The following is a 21985-nucleotide window of genomic DNA, read 5'->3' as shown; positions in this document are numbered from 1 at the left end:
TGACTACTTCTGAAGTAGGTGTAATAATTTAGTCCTCTGACATTGCAGGCACTTGCTAGACCTTTTTTATCATTGTGTCCAAAAGCAATCAAAATGTCTTGCTGAGAGCACTAAAGGGTACACTACAGCTCCCACTTCTGCTGCTACAGATCTGTAAAATTTTTCACTGAAAACAGAACTTTGCTTGCTCAAAAGCCTAAAAAACAGCCAAAACCATGATCATTTTATTATTTGCATTCCAAAAGCAGCTGAGACCAAGACTTCTGTATGCTATGCCTGGTACAAAACCAGCAACAAATTGGTCATGCCCTCTTTAAAATGTGATTTTAGAGTCTAGCGGGAGCATGGAAAAACAAATGGGGATTGAACATAGAGATGGAGCAAAAGGAAGTAGAATAGTGCAATATAAAATAGCATGCTAAATAGTTTGACAGCATTCCGGCTAGTGTTTTGAACAAGCATAAAAGCACAGTAGTTTTTGTGAGGACTGATCATGTTGCTGCTGTTACTGAAATTAAAAGAACATCTTTGTTCTTTCTGAAGCTCTGCCTTCAAGTGATGTCTGTCCAACAGTACATCCTGAGGCACATGTTAGATTTGGAAGTTCAGCTTTATGGACTGTCTTTTATGTTGTATGTCTTTTGGGCTTCACTAAAGACACATTGAATGTTGTAAATCCTCAAAATCTGGAAATATGCTCTGAGGTCAGTGAAGAGCTGGACGAGTTCCAGCAAAAGTTCTACTATTCTGTGTTACTGTGTTAGCTGATGCCCTTTTAACTTGCTACCCAGACACAGCATGTGAGCAGAAGCAGCAAATGGCAACATTTCACAGGAAAAATTACGAATCAAGCTTTGCTTGCCTTCACTTATTCCCAAGAAAGCAGTTCAGAATGTTATGCATACAATATCAGATCCCTGAGTTTAGTCAAATGAATTTTCTTCCATTCTTACACCTTTTTCTCCACTATTATTCTCCTATAAAATTACTTTCAAAGCCTTCTTCTAAAATGAATAGAAAATACACAGAAGGATTTCTGCAAGCAAGCTTCTTGCCTAATTACTTATTACAGTATTCTGAAGACTGGGGGAGGTATTTCTGCTGAAATATTTGTTAAAATAAAAACACCAAAAACCTGCCTCAATTCTACCCACCGATTTTTTTTGTTTGTTTGTTTGTTTTTTTTGGTTTTTTTTTTTTTTTAGTATTGGATCATACAGTTATGCTTGTACCTCTGTATGGGATAGAGTAGATTCATTCCCTGTCCATGCTGCAGTGGGCAGGTGTTCTTCCAAGTCTTAAGTATTTCTAGGTTTTGGGAAAGCCTGTTGTCATCCATAACAATCCCCAGCTGCTAGAAGGATGACTTAAGGCCATAGACATAAATTGAAGAAGCCACTTTGCCCAGCCCCTGCTGTGTTTCATATATCTAGTTTATCTCAAGACTGGTTCAGAATGTAACCAAAATAGGACCCAACAGCAGGAAAAACCCTTATTTAGATTGTGTATGTATGTTAGATGATGATTGCATTTTTTTACATTTCTTTCATGGAAGTTATTTTGAACTCTTTTAATAAATGTACTATTTTTATGATATATCCTATCTTTTTATTTGGTTTGGTGGGCTTTATTTTGTTTTGCTTTCTAATGAAGTCCCACATAGCCAAACAAGGTGGCTGACAAGATCTGGAAGTGAGAAAAGTATCTTTACACTCTTCCTTCCACTTCATTATCAAATTATGTTACATTAGTCATCCTTCCATCTATATGTCATTAATAACACCAAGTTAAAAAAATAATTGAAGACACATTTGCAGAGATGTCAGCATTTTGGTTGCCAGTTGTATAGAATTTTCTTTTCAGCCCTCCTGCTTAAAGTGAGGTCTGTCTCAGGTAATTTATCTTTAATTTAGATTCAATTTGGAAGAATTTTTGGTTTTATACATAAATTCCTATGTATGTTTAAAATAGGTTGTATAAACCATGCACTCTTTTTCAGCCTTGGCTGGCCTTGTGACATCTTTGTGATATACTATGCATCTTTCTGGAGGGCTGAGTCAGCTTTAAGAATTAATCATATCCACAAGTTCAGCTGATTCTTCTACCAGTATATACATTTTGGATTACCTTTAACACTAACCCTGTACAGATCTGCTGGGACAGCTACGACTAAAGTATTCTCTCTTGCCCGATACACAAGAGCAATTCATAACTTGATTTGCATTTCCTGAAAAAACAAACAGGATTGCTGCAAGTTAACACTTTTATTAACAGAAGAGAGCACCATAATCTGCTTCCCCATAAACCATTACTCTTGTATTGACTAGCCAAGTTGGCCTTCCTACAGTGAACGAGACTATAACAACAACTGCCTTAGCATTTAGCCTTTTCAGAGCCCTTAGTTGTTTAATGGGTGGCAACATTGGTAGTACAGCTGTTCCTTGCTACATCATGGCAGTAGACTAAAGCCGCAGTCCAGCCCATGAAGTTTCTTTGAGAACATAGATGTTGAGAAATTGTTGGTGTCCAAAGAGAAACAAATGGGTGAAACAGGAAAACTTCAGAATCTTTCAGTATAAAATCCATGATTCTCTAATAAATGTAATAACTGTCATCATAGACTATTTTGCCTTTTTTTAACACTATGAACTTTGTTAGAATGTTTTTAACATTATAATAGCTTTAATATTTAATATTTTTGTCTGTATTTATACTTTATCATACCTTTTTCTCAGTAAAGTAGGTTCTGATATTAATTTTGTTCTTCTGGTACAGATTAAAGAGCACCTTGCCAAGGGACAGAGGGTGCTGGCTGGTGATGGCATGTCCCAAGTAACCAAGACACTACTGGATTTGACTCAGAGGAAAAATTTTTATGCAGGGGACCTTCTGATTTCTGTGGAAATTCTCAGAAATGTTACAGACACATTTAAAAGAGCAAGCTATATCCCTGCGTCTGATGGAGTGCAGGTAAGAGATACATTGTAAAGGCAATGTTTCAATTGATGGAGTTTATGTCAGTATACTGCATGTCACCTATTTTATCCACGAGGAAATGAAATATTCTGAATGAGAGACATAAACATTGTTCACATAAAACTAAGGTGGAAGTGTAAAATAAGAAAAGACTTGGCTACATTTAATGAGAGAAATACCCCAAACAATGCAGCAAGTGAAAAATGTAAAATTCTTTCTTTGCAACATTTATTTTAGTGTCTTTTTCTTTCAAGGTTTGATTTGATTGATGTGTTGGTATTTTTTTGCACTAAGTAATTCACTAGTGTTGTTTGTCCTAGTTTATTTCAGTTCAAAATCTATCCACAGTGTTTAGTTATGTAATTCTGGCATTTCTTCTTCAGTTCAAATAAATAAACTTCATTAAAAGTGCACAGGAGTGGTGGATAGTACTTTTGATATGAATTTTCTATTTCATGTGTTAGATTAGAATTCTTGTGCAAGAGGCCAATTAAAATACTGTCAGAGCTAAAGCTACTATGCTTACATGAGCATAATGGGCTGTACAACTCAGCGTGTAGTGTTTATTAAAATAAGTATTTCTCAGGATTGCTAGGTCAGGATATTGGTGCATCTATATCTGAGAACTGTAGACATTTTTCAAAGACTATAGATGTACTGAAAAAGAATACCAAGAAGGTAGATCTGTATATTATTTATGAAAAAGAGAGCTTCATGATCATTCATACATTACTAATGAAGTTATTGGTGCAGGTCATGTGTACGTATTTGTGTGAAGGTAAGCATAGATTATAAATACATTTTGGAATACATACAGGCAGATAAAGGGAGGTATCTTGGAAAAGACAATTTTTCCAGAGTTAAGTTTTCATGAGCCTGCTATTAATATTCAGTTTTCTTGGGTTTCTATGCAGAAAGAAAAATTAACTTCCATAATAAACCCACATTTGTTGTTGGCCAGCTGAAAGTAATATTTTTTGAAGTTCTTTCATGCATTCAGCAATCTGATAGCCCAGTGTTACTTCATGATTCACAGCCACTACAGAAATCTGGTAGAACAAACTTTAAGAAACTGCTTAGTACAAGTGCTTTTGTTCATGGGGTTAGCAGATCAGGTCATTTGCAGTTTACATAGATTAGAGAGAATTTGACTCTTTTCCCACTAATGGCAGTGCCAAAAGTTCTGTTCACTTCAGCAATGTAGAACTCTTTCTAAAATTTGTAATAGTATTCTGACAGAACCTGGCAAAATGATTAGTACTATTTTAGTATTTTTGATTAATCGTTTTAAAGTGAAGAGGAAAGGCCATATTGTGAAGGAAAGAAGGAAGGATTTCCAAAACCAAAGAAATAACTGTATTTCATGTTAGGATGCCTAAATATCAAGAGCTTTTAAATCCCAGATAAAAAAAAAAGGCACTGAAACTCAAAAAGAAAAAAAAAAAGTTAGAAAAATTATTTACAAATTGCAAGCTAAGGTAAAATCCTAAAACCAATGCAGAATGTTCAGGAAAGTAAGTGAACTTAGAATTAAGCATATGTTTTGCACAGTGGATATATTAAGCAATCTTCCTGTTACTAACTTCTGTTGATATAAAATGAAATCCTGGCTCAGTCACATCAGTTCAAACTTGACTGTCAATTTCTGAGAAGCCCAAATTTTCCCATATGTAAGTGTACGTCATATGCTACCATACTCTGGAGGATCATATTTAATTTTTATTTTCACTATCACATATTTTCATACTTTCTAGACCATCATCAAAGTAAGTGACAAAAAAGTGAAAATTAAATTAATTTACACAAAACCACCAAGATTATTCTTTCTGAAGAGACTCTATGTGGTGTTCTAATTCCATTTGAATTTTTGCACTAGATAAAAAGTAGAATTTCTTAGGTGTTATTTCTTTCTTTTAAATAAATTATCAGAAAAGCATGAGTGAGGTTTAAAATTCCTGAAAGTAATAATTTATCATTTCGTGTGATGTTAGAACAATAGATTATGAATTAAGGGTAGTAGTATTTTTTTAAGGTCCATACAAAAACAACACTTCCACTTTCACTAAAAGTGAGAAAGAAAAAGGTGTATGTCTGACTATGTTTGTTTCTTATACATTCCATCTATCTGGATAGTCTCTCAACTGTCTATAATCTCTGGCTTATAGCCAGTATTAATATTCCTGAATAGTGCCAGAGATTCCATAACAAAAAGAATGACCAGAAAAGTGAGATCAATTTTGAAAATTTCAGGCTAATTACTCAAAACAAAGATGCTACTGCCTGATGTGCTGCATAGAAAATGCCACTTGTTTAGGCAGACAGATACCAAAAGGAGAACAAAGCTTCTAAAGTATGCATGTCTAGTGCCAAGTTATTCATTATATGACTGGTTTTCTTTTTGCATATTTTAACCTTTTTTCTTTGCAACAATATTTATGTGTACATTGCATATACAGTGTAAGGCAGAAAAATAACCATGTATGAGGCAGTTAAACAGGGAAGTTATCCTGCATCAGGATGTAGCGGAAATAACAGAAAACAAGAGCCACGCAATTATTCTACAAGCAAGATCTTTCTCTTCATATGAGGATTATTTCAAAGTACACTGCAGGTACACTAAGACTACGAGACGGCCACTTTACTATTACTTGTGTAAGAAGAATTCTACCTGGAAGATAATTAAAGTTTTATATAAGCATAATATAAGCAACATTTTGGAACACTTTCCAGAGCTCGTCTAAGAGTGCTTGAAGTACCTTCTAAGGGCAGGATGGCAGGAAAAGAACTACCTTTCAGGAGAGAATGGCAAAGTAACTTGTATAATCCCCTGATCCAGAGACCAACAGGAGACAAGGTTTCTCCCAAAGAAGTTAGAGTGGTATAATCTCATCTATATTAGCCACAAGAACCCTTGCTGTCAGTCAGGGATTAGTAGGATTGCACAATGCTTTCTTACCCCTAACTTCCTCCTTCCCTCCCTACACACTCCCTATGCTGAAATTCAAAAGTGGAGGTGACTTAAGGCTATCCATTAATTCCTCCTAGCAAGGAATTCTTCTCTAGCTGTATAAAAGGATTTATGACAGCTTTATGCCTGCAGAGAGGGTCAAAGAATTTGGACTGGAGCAGAGAACTGCAGCCATTGTATTACGGAAAAAAAGATTGAAAGGAAGGAAATCATATTGGGAAAACATAATTGTCCATTCCTGACTGTAACTGGCATTATCCTCAAAAAAGCCTGGGCAAAAATAAAGGACTTCAGAGTTTGACTCAGGCTGTCGCATTTTCTGTAGTGGCCAGTTCAGTAATACATAAGCCCTGCCTTGAAAGGAAGGAGTTTGATTCTACAAGGAGGTCCAGTGTTTACTGCAATAATACCATCAGATCACATCCATAATGCTTCTAACATTTAGCCTTCATACCTGTCAACCATTTTACCAAAAAGCAATGTTGTTTCTTGCAGCATTAATGCAGCAAACAAGAGAATAGTCGAAATAGATGAAAGGCTTTTTAACCCCTATTACCCTGTCACATTTTTGGAGTGCATCTCATATGTATTCATTATTGAAGCAGCAAAGCCATTTAATCGTCTTTCTGTTTAATAATAAAGCAGTGGTATTGCTGACTGAACAATCTTCATACATCTCAGCCTCCACAGCTACCATAAATATGATATCAAGCAGGGTTAGAAATAGAGAAAAAAAGGGATCTCAAGAAACAAGATGTTCTTGTCACTGTGTTCATATACATCATTTATGGTTTATAGGCAAGTACAAAGTATATATTAAATCAGATATTGCTTATCTTTTATTTGTACTTGAGTCTAGGATTATTTATAAGCTTTTTCACATATATTTCTGTTAATTATTGGTCATTTTAATGCTTTCATATAACTAAAACATAAAATTTAATGAACACATAACATTATTAGCAAAACCATATAATTTATCATCTGTAAGAAACATTTATAACTCCTGAGTGTTTTTGAGTCAATCTAGGCTACTGTCAGATATATCTCATTACACAGACATGTATACTTTTGCAATTAAGGCTTAAATAGTTTCTGCAGGGGAATCAGTGGCTGAAATGTAGTGCAAAGCTAGCTTTGAACCAGCTCCTTAGTATGATAAATTATCCCACACTGGGCTCCATGCTGCTACACAAGGCTGTTGCTGGCACCCTAACAAGTTAAAGTTAGCTAAAATTTCAGTCCACTGCATCTCCACAGTGTTACACTGGAAAAGCACAAAATTATCATATTTTTAAAAGTGTTTTCCTCACACAAAATCCTTCTCACACTGACTCTTCACCAAAATCATTATGTCCTAGAGTAGATGTGGTTATAGTGCCATGAATGTGCTTTGGCCAGTATAGTTTATTTTACTTGGGGGACCAGTAAAGCTGTACATCTTTCCCAGCTGAAGTTGCATTTACACAATTATAATTTGCCAACCTGGTAAAACTGGCAAATCCTTTGTAATGAATACTAAACATAACTCTTCTCATTAGGCTTTATTTTGCTACCAAATACCTGAAAAAGAGTAAATGTATTCCTGGAGTATAAGCAATACATAGCTACATTTTTCTCTTATTATCTTCAGCTTGACTGGAAACTTCCCTTTTGTATCACTGGAAATTGGACCAAACCATGAGAACATTTTTCTTTTATGTCCTATCATTAAGCCCCATCATCCTCTCCCAATGCATGCTTGTCATTTTCACAGGAGCTTGCTGAGCCATTTCCTTTATTTTCGTAGAGTTTTGAGTTACTGAAGCTTATGGATATTTTGCTCTTGACTTCAGCGAGAGAAGAATTGCATCCTTATTAATGTACAGGATTATTTCGCCCACGTTCACCAAAGTGTCAGTTGCCTCTATATTAAATTTGCAAAGTTAAATCAGTTTTTATCTGTGCCAATTTTATGGTTAGCATAATTAACTTCCTAATGATGAGGAAAAGATGTGTCCTCTCAATTGTCGAGGAGTTAGTGTTAGAAGTAGATTAAACTGATAAAAATGGATTTATGGAAAAATAGTTTTCATGTAAAAAATAGTTGTCATAAGTTTTGTTTAATTTTGTACCCTACAATGTTTTACTTACATGGTTGTGAGACACATAAAGTATCTGTGATATCTCATAATTTGAAATTAACATCTTTACATGCATAGCCACAGTATCCATAGTACTCTAAGTCTGGAAGTTATTTCTGCTCTCATTTCAGTTACTGTACAGTAGAATGCTTTGAACTTTCATTAATAGTGAATTAAAGTTACTTTTCTCTTAAACCTTATTTAAGCCCTATTTATCCCCCCAAAATGGCTAAAAAGTAAGGGCAGGTGAAGGAATGACCATTAATCTGAGTTCCAATAGGGTCCTATCATTTGTATTCCACTTAAAGATTTTTTAGAGGTTGCAAGGATCTTAATTGCACTTTTCAGCTAAGGTCAGTGGAAACTACATGTATCTATTATGAAGGAACAGATAAATTATAATTGGCAGGCTGTAGACAAAATTGACATCCTGCACAAAAAGTGATATGGACCTGAGAAGAACAGACTGCATAAATTCTTAGGTTTTAAAGATGAAGAAGTTGAGAATACAAATTGGTAGAGAGAGCAGACAAAATTAGAAAAGAAAGTTCTCCACAAACAGTTGGAAGAAAGTGATTGTTAAAATGTGTGATTTAAAAGCTAAATTCTGTTGTTTTTATTTGTATTTGGGTTTTTCTTTGTTTCTGTTTGTTTGTTTGATTTTCTTATAGTTAAATAAATAGGAGAATCAAAGAAAAAAATTAACAGTTTAAGGTAAAAATGCCACAGAACTTAATTATTCCCTTTCTTTTGAAATTACTAAAACAGAGGTAGATGTAACTTTTTAAAAGTAAGGTGCACCTGGTTTCACATAGTGTTTACCAATGAAACACCATTGTATGCCCTATTTATTGTCATTAAGGATCATAATCAGGTTTGGAATAGAAACTAGTGACCCAGAACCTGGTGTTGTCTAAGCATACTTTGTTTATTTGCAAAATAGATAGTTGTCTAGTTTCTGGAATAAGAGCAATTTGAAAATAGAACACTAACAGTTTGAAGTTTAGCAAGTTTAAAACAGTTATTTTATGCAAAGCGGTACTATGGAACCTGTTTATATAGTCAGAAATGAATAATTAATTGTAAAATGTTTGTGCCATTTTATTGGTCTAATATTTTTTTTTATCTCTTCCACTGACAGCAAATAGGCTGAAGAATTGCGTTTATAACAGAAAAAGGAAAACTTTCTTAATGTCAGTTTAGGGATATGACTGCTCATGTCATTGAGGGTCATTTTACTTTGTCTTTTATTTAATTGATTTTTCAGAACTTCTTTCAAATCATTAGTAACCTCTTAGATGAAGAAAACAAAGAGAAATGGGAAGATGCACAACAGGTAAGGTTTGCATTTTCTAACTCATCAATTTAAAAAAATTGGAAACTATGCATATTATGACATTCAGTGTAACAGAAGCAACACGTTATTTCAGTAAATCCTGACAAAATGAAACGTATAGTTTCAAAAATCAGGTTAAACATACACCCAGCTGTAGGTGAAAGGAAATCCTAAGTGAGACAATCTTTTGGGAATAAATGATGCTTTTCAAAAATGGAGCAATTCCAGGATCCATTAGTTAATTCCTTAGATTACAGTTAAGAATATAAGGCACTTCTCTTGATGAACAGATTTTCATTGCATTCTGTGGGATTATTCATTATGTCTTTCCTTTTGATGTAATGAAATACATACGAAAGCTGTAAAATGCTGCTAAGGGCTGGCTGCAATTATGCTTTTATTAAACAGAACATATAAGAACTCACCTAAAAGAACTCATACAACACCACCAAAGAACTTACAGAAATTTAAACAATAGACCTTTTTTAAAAGGTTGTATTTAGGAGAACAGTTGTGATTCTTAAGACTGACAAATTTCAGTATTAAGTTAGAGATGATGATAGCACTTTATAAAATAGTATAATCTAACAAAAATAATGAATTTAAAATAAAAAAGTTTAAAATTCAAATTAAAACTTTTTTTTCTTTTTTTGCTTGCATAGAAATATCTCCTACATGCCTACCAAGAACATTATAGGGCAATGCTAATATTTTTGTTCATGAACATGACCATAGAACTGTCAAAGTTATTCAGACACAAATAACAATGACAATGGGTATGAACAGATAATTATGTACAGAGAAAGAAATATGGAGGTTGTCAGAGGAAAGGAAACATTTCTATATGAAGAATGATTAAAGAAAGCAAGATATTCAGTAGGTTTTTTTTTTTGGTTTTTTTTTTTGGCAAAAAAGTACTAAAGGCTGGACAAGAATTCCAAAAGAAGTATCCTTACATGTATTCCCCTTTATACTGTTCCTTAGACATCTACTATTTGCCACTGTCAAAGGCAAGAAAACAGCTTACATAGATCTTTGGTCTGCCCTTGTACGGTCATTGACACTGTCCTAAACAGATACTTGAAATTTCTTCACTTTTAATGGGGTTCTTAATAAATCACTAGGTGTTTAAAGGCCTTTGAAACTATTGAACTTCAGTTTTGTAAGTTCATCTTTATAGCATGACTAGGAAAGGGAAGATCAGGACTTATCACCATTCATTCAAACCTTGCAGTGGACATATGATGCTGCAGCTGACCCATTGTATTTTAGCCAGGAATCATATTTTTCTTTTCTTATTTTTCTGTTCCTGTGTGTAAGAACCAGCTACAAAAATAGACAAAGTATGTAATTTTCCTTAGCGATGGTGGATGGAAGCAGCATAATCACATGCATATGGGAAGTTTCCATAAACAGCAAAAAAATTAGGGAACTGATATTAAGCAATTATTTCAGCCCATTAATGAACAGACAGGGTACTACTCCTTATGTTATCAGCCTTGTCTTCTTCTACCTACACCCCTACTCATGCCATGTCCACCATCCACAAAGATCAGGTGATGACAGCACCTAAGAGGAAATCATGAGAGTGTGGAGCTAAGAGAGGGAACAACAAATCTCCAGTTCCCTCCGGTCATTGCTGCTGGTAGAAGAAGTGGTGTTGAAAGAAGGGAGAGGAGAGAAGTTGTTTCTACTTTTCCGTAGCTCCTTCTCTCTGCCTGGTAATTCACTGTCTCGCAGACCAGAGTACAAGACTGGTAGGCAAGCAGGAACACAAGCGAGCACCAAGATGAGCTGAACATAGGAGTAGCTGCTGGTGACAAAGGTGGGGAATTCACTAAATCTTAGACTCCTGATCTATGGCTCTCACAGAAGTCACACCACTGGTCTTGTTACTGTTCCTTGGCAGTTACACAAGCAGACTCTAAGAAACTATTGAAGCAAGCAGCTCTTCATACCAGCTAGAAAGGGTGAGCTGAACTCTTAAGTACTTCCAAGATTCTTTTTTCTTTCACTGTTGAAAACAAACACAAAAAAAAAACCAAAAAACAAAACCAAAAACAAAAACAAAAAAACCCAACCCCCCCAAAACCCCCCAAAATAAAAAAAAAAGAACCAAAAAACCCAAACAAAAACAAACAAAACAAAAACCAACCAACCAAAAAAAAAACCACCAAACACGAAAACCTTCCTATACAAAATATTATTTTCTGCTATATTTTGCATGTAACGCTGAAAAGTTATGGTTAAACAGAATTGGATTTTAAGCCAGAAACAATATTCCTTGAAATTATTACAGCCTATGTGAAGACTTTTTTAGGTTTTATGTCAAATCAAGGTAGGAATTGAACTTGAAAAAAATGTGCACAATTATGTGCTTTGAATACAGTCTAGTGCAAACACTCGACTCATTAAAAAAAAAGTAAAGGTGATTCTGTTTCTGATTCAGCCACTCAGCTGACTTTTTTTTTTTTGGCAATCAAACATTGCAAACCAAGGGGCAGTCTAACCAGCTTTTTTGTCAGTTTGTATGATTTTCTTGAACTCCACAACTACTGTTAGCACAGACCTCATAGCCTGTTTTCTGGATTCTTTGCTGGAAAGAAAATCTTACCCACTGTAAGCAAATTGCTGACTTTGTATCAAGGATATAGCTGAAAAGCCTCAGCATATCTTCCCCCCCCCCCCGATTAAATACTAGCCGTTTATACCATTAATTGCAGGTTATATAGCATTCGGATAAGAGGCACTCACTTTAATACATGCCTTTTGTTAAGAGCTGATGTAAAGCACTGCACACAGGAAACCACTTCAAGTCTACAATGCCTAAGTTTATACTGATGTTTCAAAACACAGGAGCTATTCTGCATATTCTTCATCACCATCTGCTGGCCTCTTATTGATTAACCAGTACTTCAGATATATAAAAATTAAGAGTACCTCTGTAACACTGACTGTTCAATGGTTTCTGCTGAAGTTACTACTATAAAATTTTATGTGCAAGAACTGGGGTGAAAAAATCTTTTACTGAAATGTATCCTTAGTACATAATGAGTGAATGTGTGTGCTATGAATGAGATGGATGCAAAACTCACACTTACTACCTCAATAACTCATCGTTAGGAAAAATGGAAGTTAAGTCTCCTTCACCTGAAGCAGCATTTACAACCTGTTAGGGTCATAAATGTCACAACAAATTCTTCATAAAAATGGTATTGCTGCCCTACCTTTTATAAAAAGATCCATGCAGAAAACAAAACACATTGTGAAATTCTGTGTCCTGAACAGAGCACTATGGATCTAGACAGATAAAGCAAGATGAAGATGGAGTGCAGCATGCTGGAATTTATAGTCTTTATAGGCATTTTTTAGAGTCTGTGTTTGTGGTAGTAGAAAGAATGGGTTGAATGTTGCTCATAAAATGAAATTTGGGCATCTCACTGATATGAAGAAAAAAGCAGTGTGAACAGGTCATCCATTCTTTTTCTATCACAAAATGTTGTATTTCTGAAAATTGTCCTGTTCATAGCAGCCCATAAAAACTAAAACTGTTTTGGGTTTTTTTACATATGTTATATGAGCAGAATTTTTAAGCTTATTAATAACTATTTTGATATTTAATACAGTTTTGATGACACGTTGTTATTGTTGTGTATAACAATTTTTAATGTTTTTGTGATCATAGTAGCTTACAGCTTTGCAGATAAACTGTATTTCTTGGAAATGTGTGAGTCCTTACCATTTTGAAAATCATACTGAGAGGCTGTATTAGCAACGCAAAGGCAACTACAATTCATTTTACTTTACAGCCCAAGTTCTGGGCTCCCCAGTACAAGACATGGACATAATGGAATGAGCCCAGAGAAAAGCCATGAAGATGTTTAGGGGATTTGACCATCTGATATGCCAAAGAGAGGCTGAAAGAGTTGACACTATTTTGCTTAGGAAAGAGAAAGCTCAGTAGGGATCCTATCAATATTAAAAATTCCTGAGGGAACAGGGAGTAAAGAAGACTGAGCCAGTCTCTTCTCAGTTTTGTTCAGTGACAGGACAAGAAGCACAGAACAAAAATTAAAATACAGCAAATTCCATTTAAATACAAGAAAAAACTTTTTCGCTGTGAGAGTGATTGAATGCAACAGGCTCCGGGAGTCTCCATTCTGGAAGATGTTCAAAATGCAACTGTATGTGATCCCAGGCAACCTGCTAGAGCTGATCTTGCTCTGAGCATCTGATTGAACTAGGTGATCTAAAGAGGCCCCCATATCAGCAATGATAATAGTATTATGAGTAAAAATTTGTATTACTTAAGTATTTATGAAAGCAACAAAGGTTTATCATGCTGGAGGCGCCATGGTAAGATTTGCATTCAGCTTTTTGTGTCAATAGTTCTGAAGTTATTGAAGATATCTTCCAGAGGAAGGAAGAATATTTTAATTAGAATTATGATGGAATATAAAATGCTTTAACCATTAATGAAAATTAAGTCCAGTAAAAATTTTTTTGATAAATGCGGTGAGTTACAGCAAACATTCCACAGTTCAGTGTAAAGCTGATTTCATGTAGCTATATGGGAAGTAGCATCTGTTCACATGAGGATCTAATGGCAAAATGGTTGTTTTACAGTGAAAGAAAATGTTCGGTATTGAAACACGGGAAGAGCAGTCTGACTGTTTTCACATTTCAATTGATCGCAGTTAGACTTTATTTGAACTTGCTGCTGTAAAGGTTTTGATATTATACTTAGTGGCATGTCTGACCTTCCTTTGTTAGATCTATCCGGGTTCAGTGGAGTTAATGCAGGTGATTGAAGATTTTATACACATTGTTGGAATGGGAATGATGGACTTTCAGAATTCATACCTAATGACTGGAAATGTAGGTAAGAAATAGGAATTTCTTCTATCAAATTTATGACCTATTGAAAATCAGAAATTGCAAGTATGTACTATACGGTTGCTGCTTTGATCACAATACAGATTGGGCTGCTCCTCTTCCTCCAGATTATCTCTGTTGCTTGGTTATCTCCTTTCTGGTTTAACACATTTGATATGCCTTACACATTGGACTTCTTCATAATTGGATCTCAAGATCTAATCAAAGTTTCAGACTCTAAAGAAAAATTAGAAAATACTCACCAGAATACTCTGAACTGGTGTATGTTAAAGAATTTCCAGGATATACAATGTTTCAATGGTAATTTAGAAAATCATGCTAATTAAGATAATAATGATATACTTAATAGCTTGAGAAATGTTGGGGTTTTTTTGACATTATCTCTTTCAATATTCTATTCTCCCAAAGAACAGTTTTTTCATGATATGGTGTAATATGATCAGCATAGACAGATAAACACTAATTAAAATTTAGTTTCCAAAATAATTTAAGCCTATAGATTCTTGCATCAGTTCTTTCTATGTATGACAGTTTCAAAATTTTATTCAGATTTGTTTTTCAAACATTTTTTTTTGACACTGGAGGGTTGCCAGGCAGTATAATCAAATAATAACAAATATCAAATACGAAAATGCTTAGCAACTGAATTACAATTATTATAGCCATAAATGTTTCTGCAATATCGCAGCATTTTATTAAAAATTCAACCAAAAAGGTTAGTTTGAAAACCTGTTTTCTCAGCATTTCATCTTTGCTCCTTATCTTCCTTATTCAATTAACTTTCTATAGCTGCATTTTCATGATGCCAGGAAAGTATTAGGTAGTTGTATGAAATGGACAGATTCAAAAGATATGTTTTTCTGGTAGCAAAGCTCCTGGTTTCAATACATTCTTGCAGATTTTCAGTTAGCGTCTTCCTGAATCTGTATGTCAATCAGTTCTTCAGGAAGTCATTAAAATTAGTTAGAAAATACAGCCATTTAGAAATTAGTTGGCAGAATAAAGAAGGGAAATTTTTCAACTGTCCCTATTGAAAATCTAACTTGCTGTGCAATAATAAATATTTATTATTGTTCTCCAGTTCATATTTAGCGTGATAGGACTGTAAATACTAGCCCCTGTAAGGCAAAGCCTCGTATTGAAGACATGTCAAAGAACTCACCAAAAACAACTCTGACAGTCTTAAAATGTTTAAAACATTTCACTAGGCAGCATGGGGAACTTCAGCTTTTAACCAGTGATTTATTATTTCTTTTGTTTACCGTTTGATCTGTTATAATGCTTAAAGCTTTTTCCAAGTTGTCAGTCCTTCATTATGCTATACCCAGCACAAATTTATAAAGAAAAGTATCTTTCTTGAAATGCTTGTTCCATGGCATTTTTATGACAAAATAAAAGGATAAGATTATTTAAAGAGCACAGCCCATGCTGCTTGCCATGTTATACTGCATTCTGATCTGTTTGTCCTCTGGAAAACTGTGAAAAAAGACTCCACTGGAAAATGTTTTAAAAAGACACATTCAAATAATCTGTGTCTCTAAATATTCATGGTTTCAAATAGGAAAAAGCAATAACTTTCCAATTGAACCAGAAACTGTGCTATGCTCTGGCTAATCTAGATAACTGCATAATCTTAACAGTCTCTTTTTTATTATCCTTCTCTTCCCACATACAAGATATTTTTAGGAGACCTCAGGAGCAGGTCTGTTCTTAACTATATAACCATCAAAGGAATAGAAAGAAACTGAGAAAAATAAAATTCATTTATAGGTTTATTCTGACTACCTGGCTCTGTGCTTTGACATACTGGTGTGTTTATCCTCTCATTGTTGGTCAACCACCAAAAAAGGACAGCTTCACTGCTGTGCAACTCATTGAGCAGAATGTTTGAGCTCAGGTGACATCGTGAGATGGAGACTCAAGATTGTTATCAGCAAGAAATAATTTCTTATTTTTGCAAACAAGGAAGGAATGTATCTGGAATAATTCAGTTTTAATGTAGTTATCCTTAGGGGGGTTGGCATAACTGTGTCTGACTAGGTATGTACTCAGAACTTAGGGAACATTTATGTAGATCTCAACTGAGATGAATGAACTGTGCAGTTGTCTTGTCTTTGCTTTAATTCTGCTGTACCAACAAGTGTTTAAAAATGTCTGTGGTCTTGTTTTATTATTTGTAATAACATTCTTGTCATGTATGTCAGCAAACACATTCCATGCAGGAAGAAGATATGTGCATAAAGGAGGCCCAAGTTTTATATATTCATCTTGAAATAGGACTAGCCAATAGTTAGTCCATAGTTATTTGATATAAAATATTCCCTCAGATATTTTAAATGCCTTTTGCTGTATTTTCATTTTAAAGTCACTTAACAGTTCAGATATATGAGAAAAAGGATTCAGTACTAAAGATGAAATACTGCTTCTTGTCAGAAAAAAAATCCAGTTCTTTAGCACATTTCACACTATTGCACTGAGTTTTTGGTTTCCTTCTACTAATTTCAGTTTACAAGTTCATTTCTAATTGATTGACACTATAGTGGTTCATATACAATTTGAACATCTAATCATGTTTGACAGATGGGCTAATATCCTGAGATCCTCCACAGATGGAATTGTATTTTATCCTTCTTTCAAGACAAAGAAGCAAGTAGCTGCGGTTTAACAAGTTACTATACAACAGCCACACTGAACATTCGCAGCTCATGACACATGGGAAGTTATGAAGGTTACATTAATGGTATGGTAGGCTAGACCATACCACATTATTATACATCTGAAAATAGTTAAGAAATTCCGTAAGGACATTTGCCATGCTACTGTTAAACTTTTCAGTGCAGTGGCCTTTATCTCAAATTTTTCATTGCTTCTGAACAAAACACGAGAGTCCAGTTCCAAACCCAGATGATCCAATATCTGTGCTTTGGGGTTCATTTAGGCAGCTCAATCTAATCAAATGCATTACCATTAAAGTGGGACCCATGTCCTCTTAGATCTTCTCATAAGGATTGAGAGTATGCTATGAAAATATTAACAAATGTAAAAGCAACAATTTGTTTTGGTAGTGCACAGCTGGGACAGATGGTGTTTGTTTTCTTTGTGTGCGCTCAGTTCTATATTATATTCCTTTAAGAAATGATTAGGTGAAATAAAAGCCTCTGATAGGAGATGGAAGCCTCCTTCCTCATCCTGCTCCTTCTCTTCTTCTTCCTCCTCCTCCCCCTCCACCTACTCCTCCTATTCAGGACCTGCTGAGCACAGGAAAAGGATAGTGTGAAATAACAGCATCTTGTGCTACCACACAGTGCCCCTGAATTAGATGAAAGCACAGACCCACCTGCAAGGTTACAACATGCAGTGGGAGAAAAGCTTTTAAACCATATTACCGTTCTATGTTAACTACTTGCTTTCAGATTTCTCTATTTTAAAAGGTGAGTTCTTGATTTTAGATCAAAGAACTTATCTTGGCTTTTAACAGCCTTTTGAACATTTTTGGAGAGCTAAAGGCCTAAGCAGATCCACCTAAGGTCTTTGGGTGATCTGGGGTCATGTCACAGTATACCATTAAGGGTTTTGAAGAAATATGATAAAAGGTGGCTGAATTGCTATCAAGAAATACAAAGGGAGCAGTAATTAGGAGATACATATTTCTATGGCAGATTAGGATTTTTTCGTAAAGGAAAATTTTCCCTCTGTTGTCAAATAAATTTCATTAACAACAGCAGCCAAAAAAATGGAGTCTCTTGTCAAAAATAAAACTTACAGCTCTTAGAAGATGTTAATGAGAACACCAAATAATCTTGAAGTGCAGTGTGTTTTCATGGACATTATTTAGAACTGACAGAAAATAAACAGAATTTTCAGCATGAGAAAAGCCACTTTATGTTAATGTTAATCTTATGAATACTGAGGTTTGAGTGATCAGTAATGTTCCAAAATATGCAGATATCACAAAGTTATTTAGACTAGTCAAAGAGAGGAAAATCTGAAGCTCTCCAGGAGGTATGGCAAAATGAAAAGAGGATATCTACTGGCAGATTAAATTCAGTGTTGACAAAGCATGTAAGAGGGACTATTTCAGACCATACATAATGTAGGAATCTAAGAGAATTCAGTAAAATCCCATAGTCGCTTTTCAGCAGAGCTCAGAGAAAAAGAACAGAATTAGCGTGCAAAAAAAGCAGCCGAAAGAAGGTACAGATTTGGGTTGCTTTTTTGTTTGTTTGGTTGGTTTTTTTTTTTTTTTCCCAGTAGCCGTCATTTGCAGTGCCCTTTTCAATTGAAATTATATGGTTGGGATTCATTGCACTTTCTTTAAGCATCACAAAGTTTGCCAAAGTCACCCTAAGCTTCCTTTATGTTCAAGGGAAACTACTGGTAAGGAGAGCAATTCATACCATCTTAGACATCAAAAGTAAGGGCATGGGTTGCATTCTGGAAGTTTTTCCACTGGCAATAAAAACCTCCTAGTAACTAGCTTAAGCTTGAATGATTCATGCCATCTAAAACAAAGAGGAGTGCTACCTTGTGAGTAAATAAAACCTGTGAAAATGGAAAGGTTCAGAGCTGCATGATAAAAAAATATAAAACAACAGATTGAGAACTGAAATTATTAGAGTAGATGTTTGAGAACAGATTGTTAAAAGGGACTAGATGCACATAACCGAAAAGTGAATGAAAAGAGAAACTAGGCTGACACCTCTGTTTAATCTTTCGCTCAGGAAAAACAAAGATTCTTAACTAAACTATACATTGGAACATTTAATTCTGGATGAGCATGAGGCCAAGATCTTAAAAGGAATAAAATAAAAGCAAGTAGACATCTATGTGGTAAATGCAGCTAGCTATGATATATGAAAAAATGAAAAGGTGTAAGCCATGTTTCCAGGCATAAATCAGTTTCTAACTAACTTATCTCTACTTTAAAATGGCTTCTGTGACACTGGTACTTGGATGATTAACCTGATCCAGTATAGTAATTAACATATAAATTTTCATTTAAGACTTCATACTTAGCTACTTAGATAAGCTTTATTAGCATTGGTAGAGAGCAAAGTCTGACTTCTGCCTTCACAGACAGTCTAGGATGCCACAGGGGAGAAAACTATTTTAAACCAGAGTCTGTTGTCCTCTGTCTTTGTATACTTTCTTGTTCCCCCTTCAATTTTCCATTCCATGTTCATATCCATGAAATTTATCCCAAAAAGTTAAATAATCTAGTAGGTTTATGGAGTGTGTCTTAAAATCTTCCAGTCCTAGCTAGAGATACATAAAAATGTTAGTGACCAAAGGAATTTTCAGAAGATGTACCTACTCTAGCTGTAAGAAAGACACAAGCAATGGTAGACCTGCTGAGCTTTGGGAATCCTAGAAAATGAGCAAGCTGGATTTTTGTCTGTTACTGTGGGTTCATTCACCTTTTCCCAAGGTAAGACTTGTAGGTCTTGTAAACTGTAGATCCTTGTTCATACTTTCTAGAAACCTCTCCACATTATATGGTTCATTTACTTATCCTAATAGCATCTGCCTAGTCTGCTTTTTTGTATCAGAGTTAGTGATGTGTATTTTAAATGCAGCACTCGAGATCCTCTGACTCATATATCATAAATATGGTACTGGACTAAAACATATCAAGAGACTAAATTTGTTTTAGTATTTGAAAGGGTCTTTTTTTCAAATAGTTTAAAAAAGTAATTTTAAAAAGACCCCACAGCACCGATATTAATTTTTCCAAAGGTGTAAAGAAATGTTAAAATTTTCAGTCAGGAAACAACTATTTTAATAATTATATACACATATACTAAGAATGAATTTGTAATGAAATTACTACTTGTTCTGAGGCCGCATAGTACTAAAGCACAGTATTGTGAATTCAGAAGTGGATATTTGTGGACATTAAAAATTCAGCTGGTAAATTTTCAACATTTTGTCCCAATAGAAAGAAAATTGGACCTGTCAGGAAAATGAAAATGCAAATTCCATAGAATGGCCCAAAACGGGCATTCAGATTTCTTTCCTGTTTCCATCAAGTTATTCCAGAATACTGTATGTTTTTGCAAAGCAAAGTTTCGGGGGACAGCCTTATTGTACTTATCATTTGTAAGAAGGTGAACAGGAATCATTCCTTGTAGTGTGTCATAGTTCATGTGTAAATACCTCTGTAATAATTATTATAATTATGTTTGGTTTTGTCAAGAACAAATTTTATCAAGAAAAAAAAACTTACATGATTTTGCAAAGCAAATACATTCTTAATACATATAAAAACACAAGTCCCCTTCAATTCACAGAGTACTTATATTCTCTTCAGAGTTCTACATAGCTTTTGAATAACAAACAATGTTTAGGTAACAATCTTTTCTTATATTTTATTACATAATTTTTCTATATAGACTTTTGCTAGTTTCCATTGTCTTAATATCCCATTTCGTCTGAAAACATCCTGAAAGAGTCAGTGCCCATCATCTTTCAGGCTAGAATCTGGCTTTTATGAACGTGACTATAAACATGAATCAGAAAGGACCAAATACATGCTTGAGAACTGTCCCACAGTTGTCCACACTGTTTAATTCCTGGCACCTACCCAAACAATGTCAAGGCATGGTTCAGGGGGTAGTCCAAGTGAGAAACCAGTCCTGATAGGCATAATTAATGCTTTTCTCATTGCACTATGGTGCATAGTTGGTCACACTCTGTTCTTGGATGGCAAGTATGATGGTCAAAGTAGTTTTAAGTTCCGCCGTCTGTCCCTTTTCACATATGACTTTGGCTCCTGGTCCTAATCCTCTGTTTCACACTGAGATGTAGCCCACCAGTCTTTCCTGCCCCAAACCTGTATTCTGTCAGTTGAAATTAAAGTGGGAATCTGTCACATTTCCTATTTCACTCCTTAAAAAAAATACTTCGGCTCCCAAGACTCATACACAGCCAGTGTCACCCACCTGTTTTCCTATTCTTCATTTGCTCTAAAAATACATAACAATCTTCTTGTAGCTAAAGGCTACCAGAAGAGACAGTTTTCAGAGAAAAATAGACAAAAGGATACGAAAACTACAGAGCAAGGTCAATTGGAATTGTTTTATACTCCTTTATGCTCCTGCTCACTGTATATTCATATCATTTCCTTTGCAGCAGCCTCAGCATTTCCTTGATCAGATAAATATGTTGTCTTTCAGAAGACTCAAGCTTTCTCCACTGATTAAATGGGAAAATCTTCATGCGCACTTTGAAGGTCTCACTCATCCCAGCATCTGACTGAGTGTCTAAAGTAAATGCTTGAGAGCTCATATTTCTTTCTCAATATCAAATAAGCTCATTAAATTATTCCCGTTCCCTGAAAACTTAGCTGTGAACAATGCATGAAAGGGTAGATTTTTTTTCTCTCTTTTTCTAAAACTGCATACTCAGTAATCCTGAGGAAACATGACTCTCAGTTACTTAAGATTAAAAATTACTGAGATCAAGAAAATGTGTATATGAATCTTTAGCAAACAATCTTCAAAATGTGGCTAAAAAATCTAACTTAATTCTATTGCTATATTCTAAATAATAGTCATAATTCAGCAGTTAGTTTTGTATATTTTATTTATTAATTACCCTTAATGGTAAAGCTGAATAAATTAACCATTCAGTGTTTTCAAATTGGTGCTGTAGGAAATATAGGAAACTGGAATAATCAAAGGTGTT

At 34.7% G+C, this 21985-nt stretch overlaps 1 protein-coding gene across 10 annotated transcripts in view; it reads left to right on the top strand.

The window, feature by feature from the left end:
• The window catches only part of ADGRB3 (adhesion G protein-coupled receptor B3), a 457019-nt gene that overhangs the window by 220638 nt on the left and 214396 nt on the right, over nucleotides 1-21985 (top strand). For all 10 annotated transcript variants that reach the window (XM_030489525.2, XM_030489532.2, XM_030489528.2 and 7 more), the window contains 3 exons: nucleotides 2776-2970; nucleotides 9335-9403; nucleotides 14177-14285. In XM_030489525.2, the coding sequence (XP_030345385.1) occupies nucleotides 2776-2970; nucleotides 9335-9403; nucleotides 14177-14285 (373 nt within the window). The remainder of the gene's footprint in view (nucleotides 1-2775; nucleotides 2971-9334; nucleotides 9404-14176; nucleotides 14286-21985) is intronic.

Source organism: Strigops habroptila, chromosome 6 (assembly GCF_004027225.2).
Source record: "Strigops habroptila isolate Jane chromosome 6, bStrHab1.2.pri, whole genome shotgun sequence".
In the NCBI taxonomy this organism is placed as follows: domain Eukaryota; kingdom Metazoa; phylum Chordata; class Aves; order Psittaciformes; family Psittacidae; genus Strigops; species Strigops habroptila.
The sequence above is the reverse complement of the archived record's forward strand: the minus strand, read 5'-3'. Positions and strand labels throughout refer to the sequence as shown.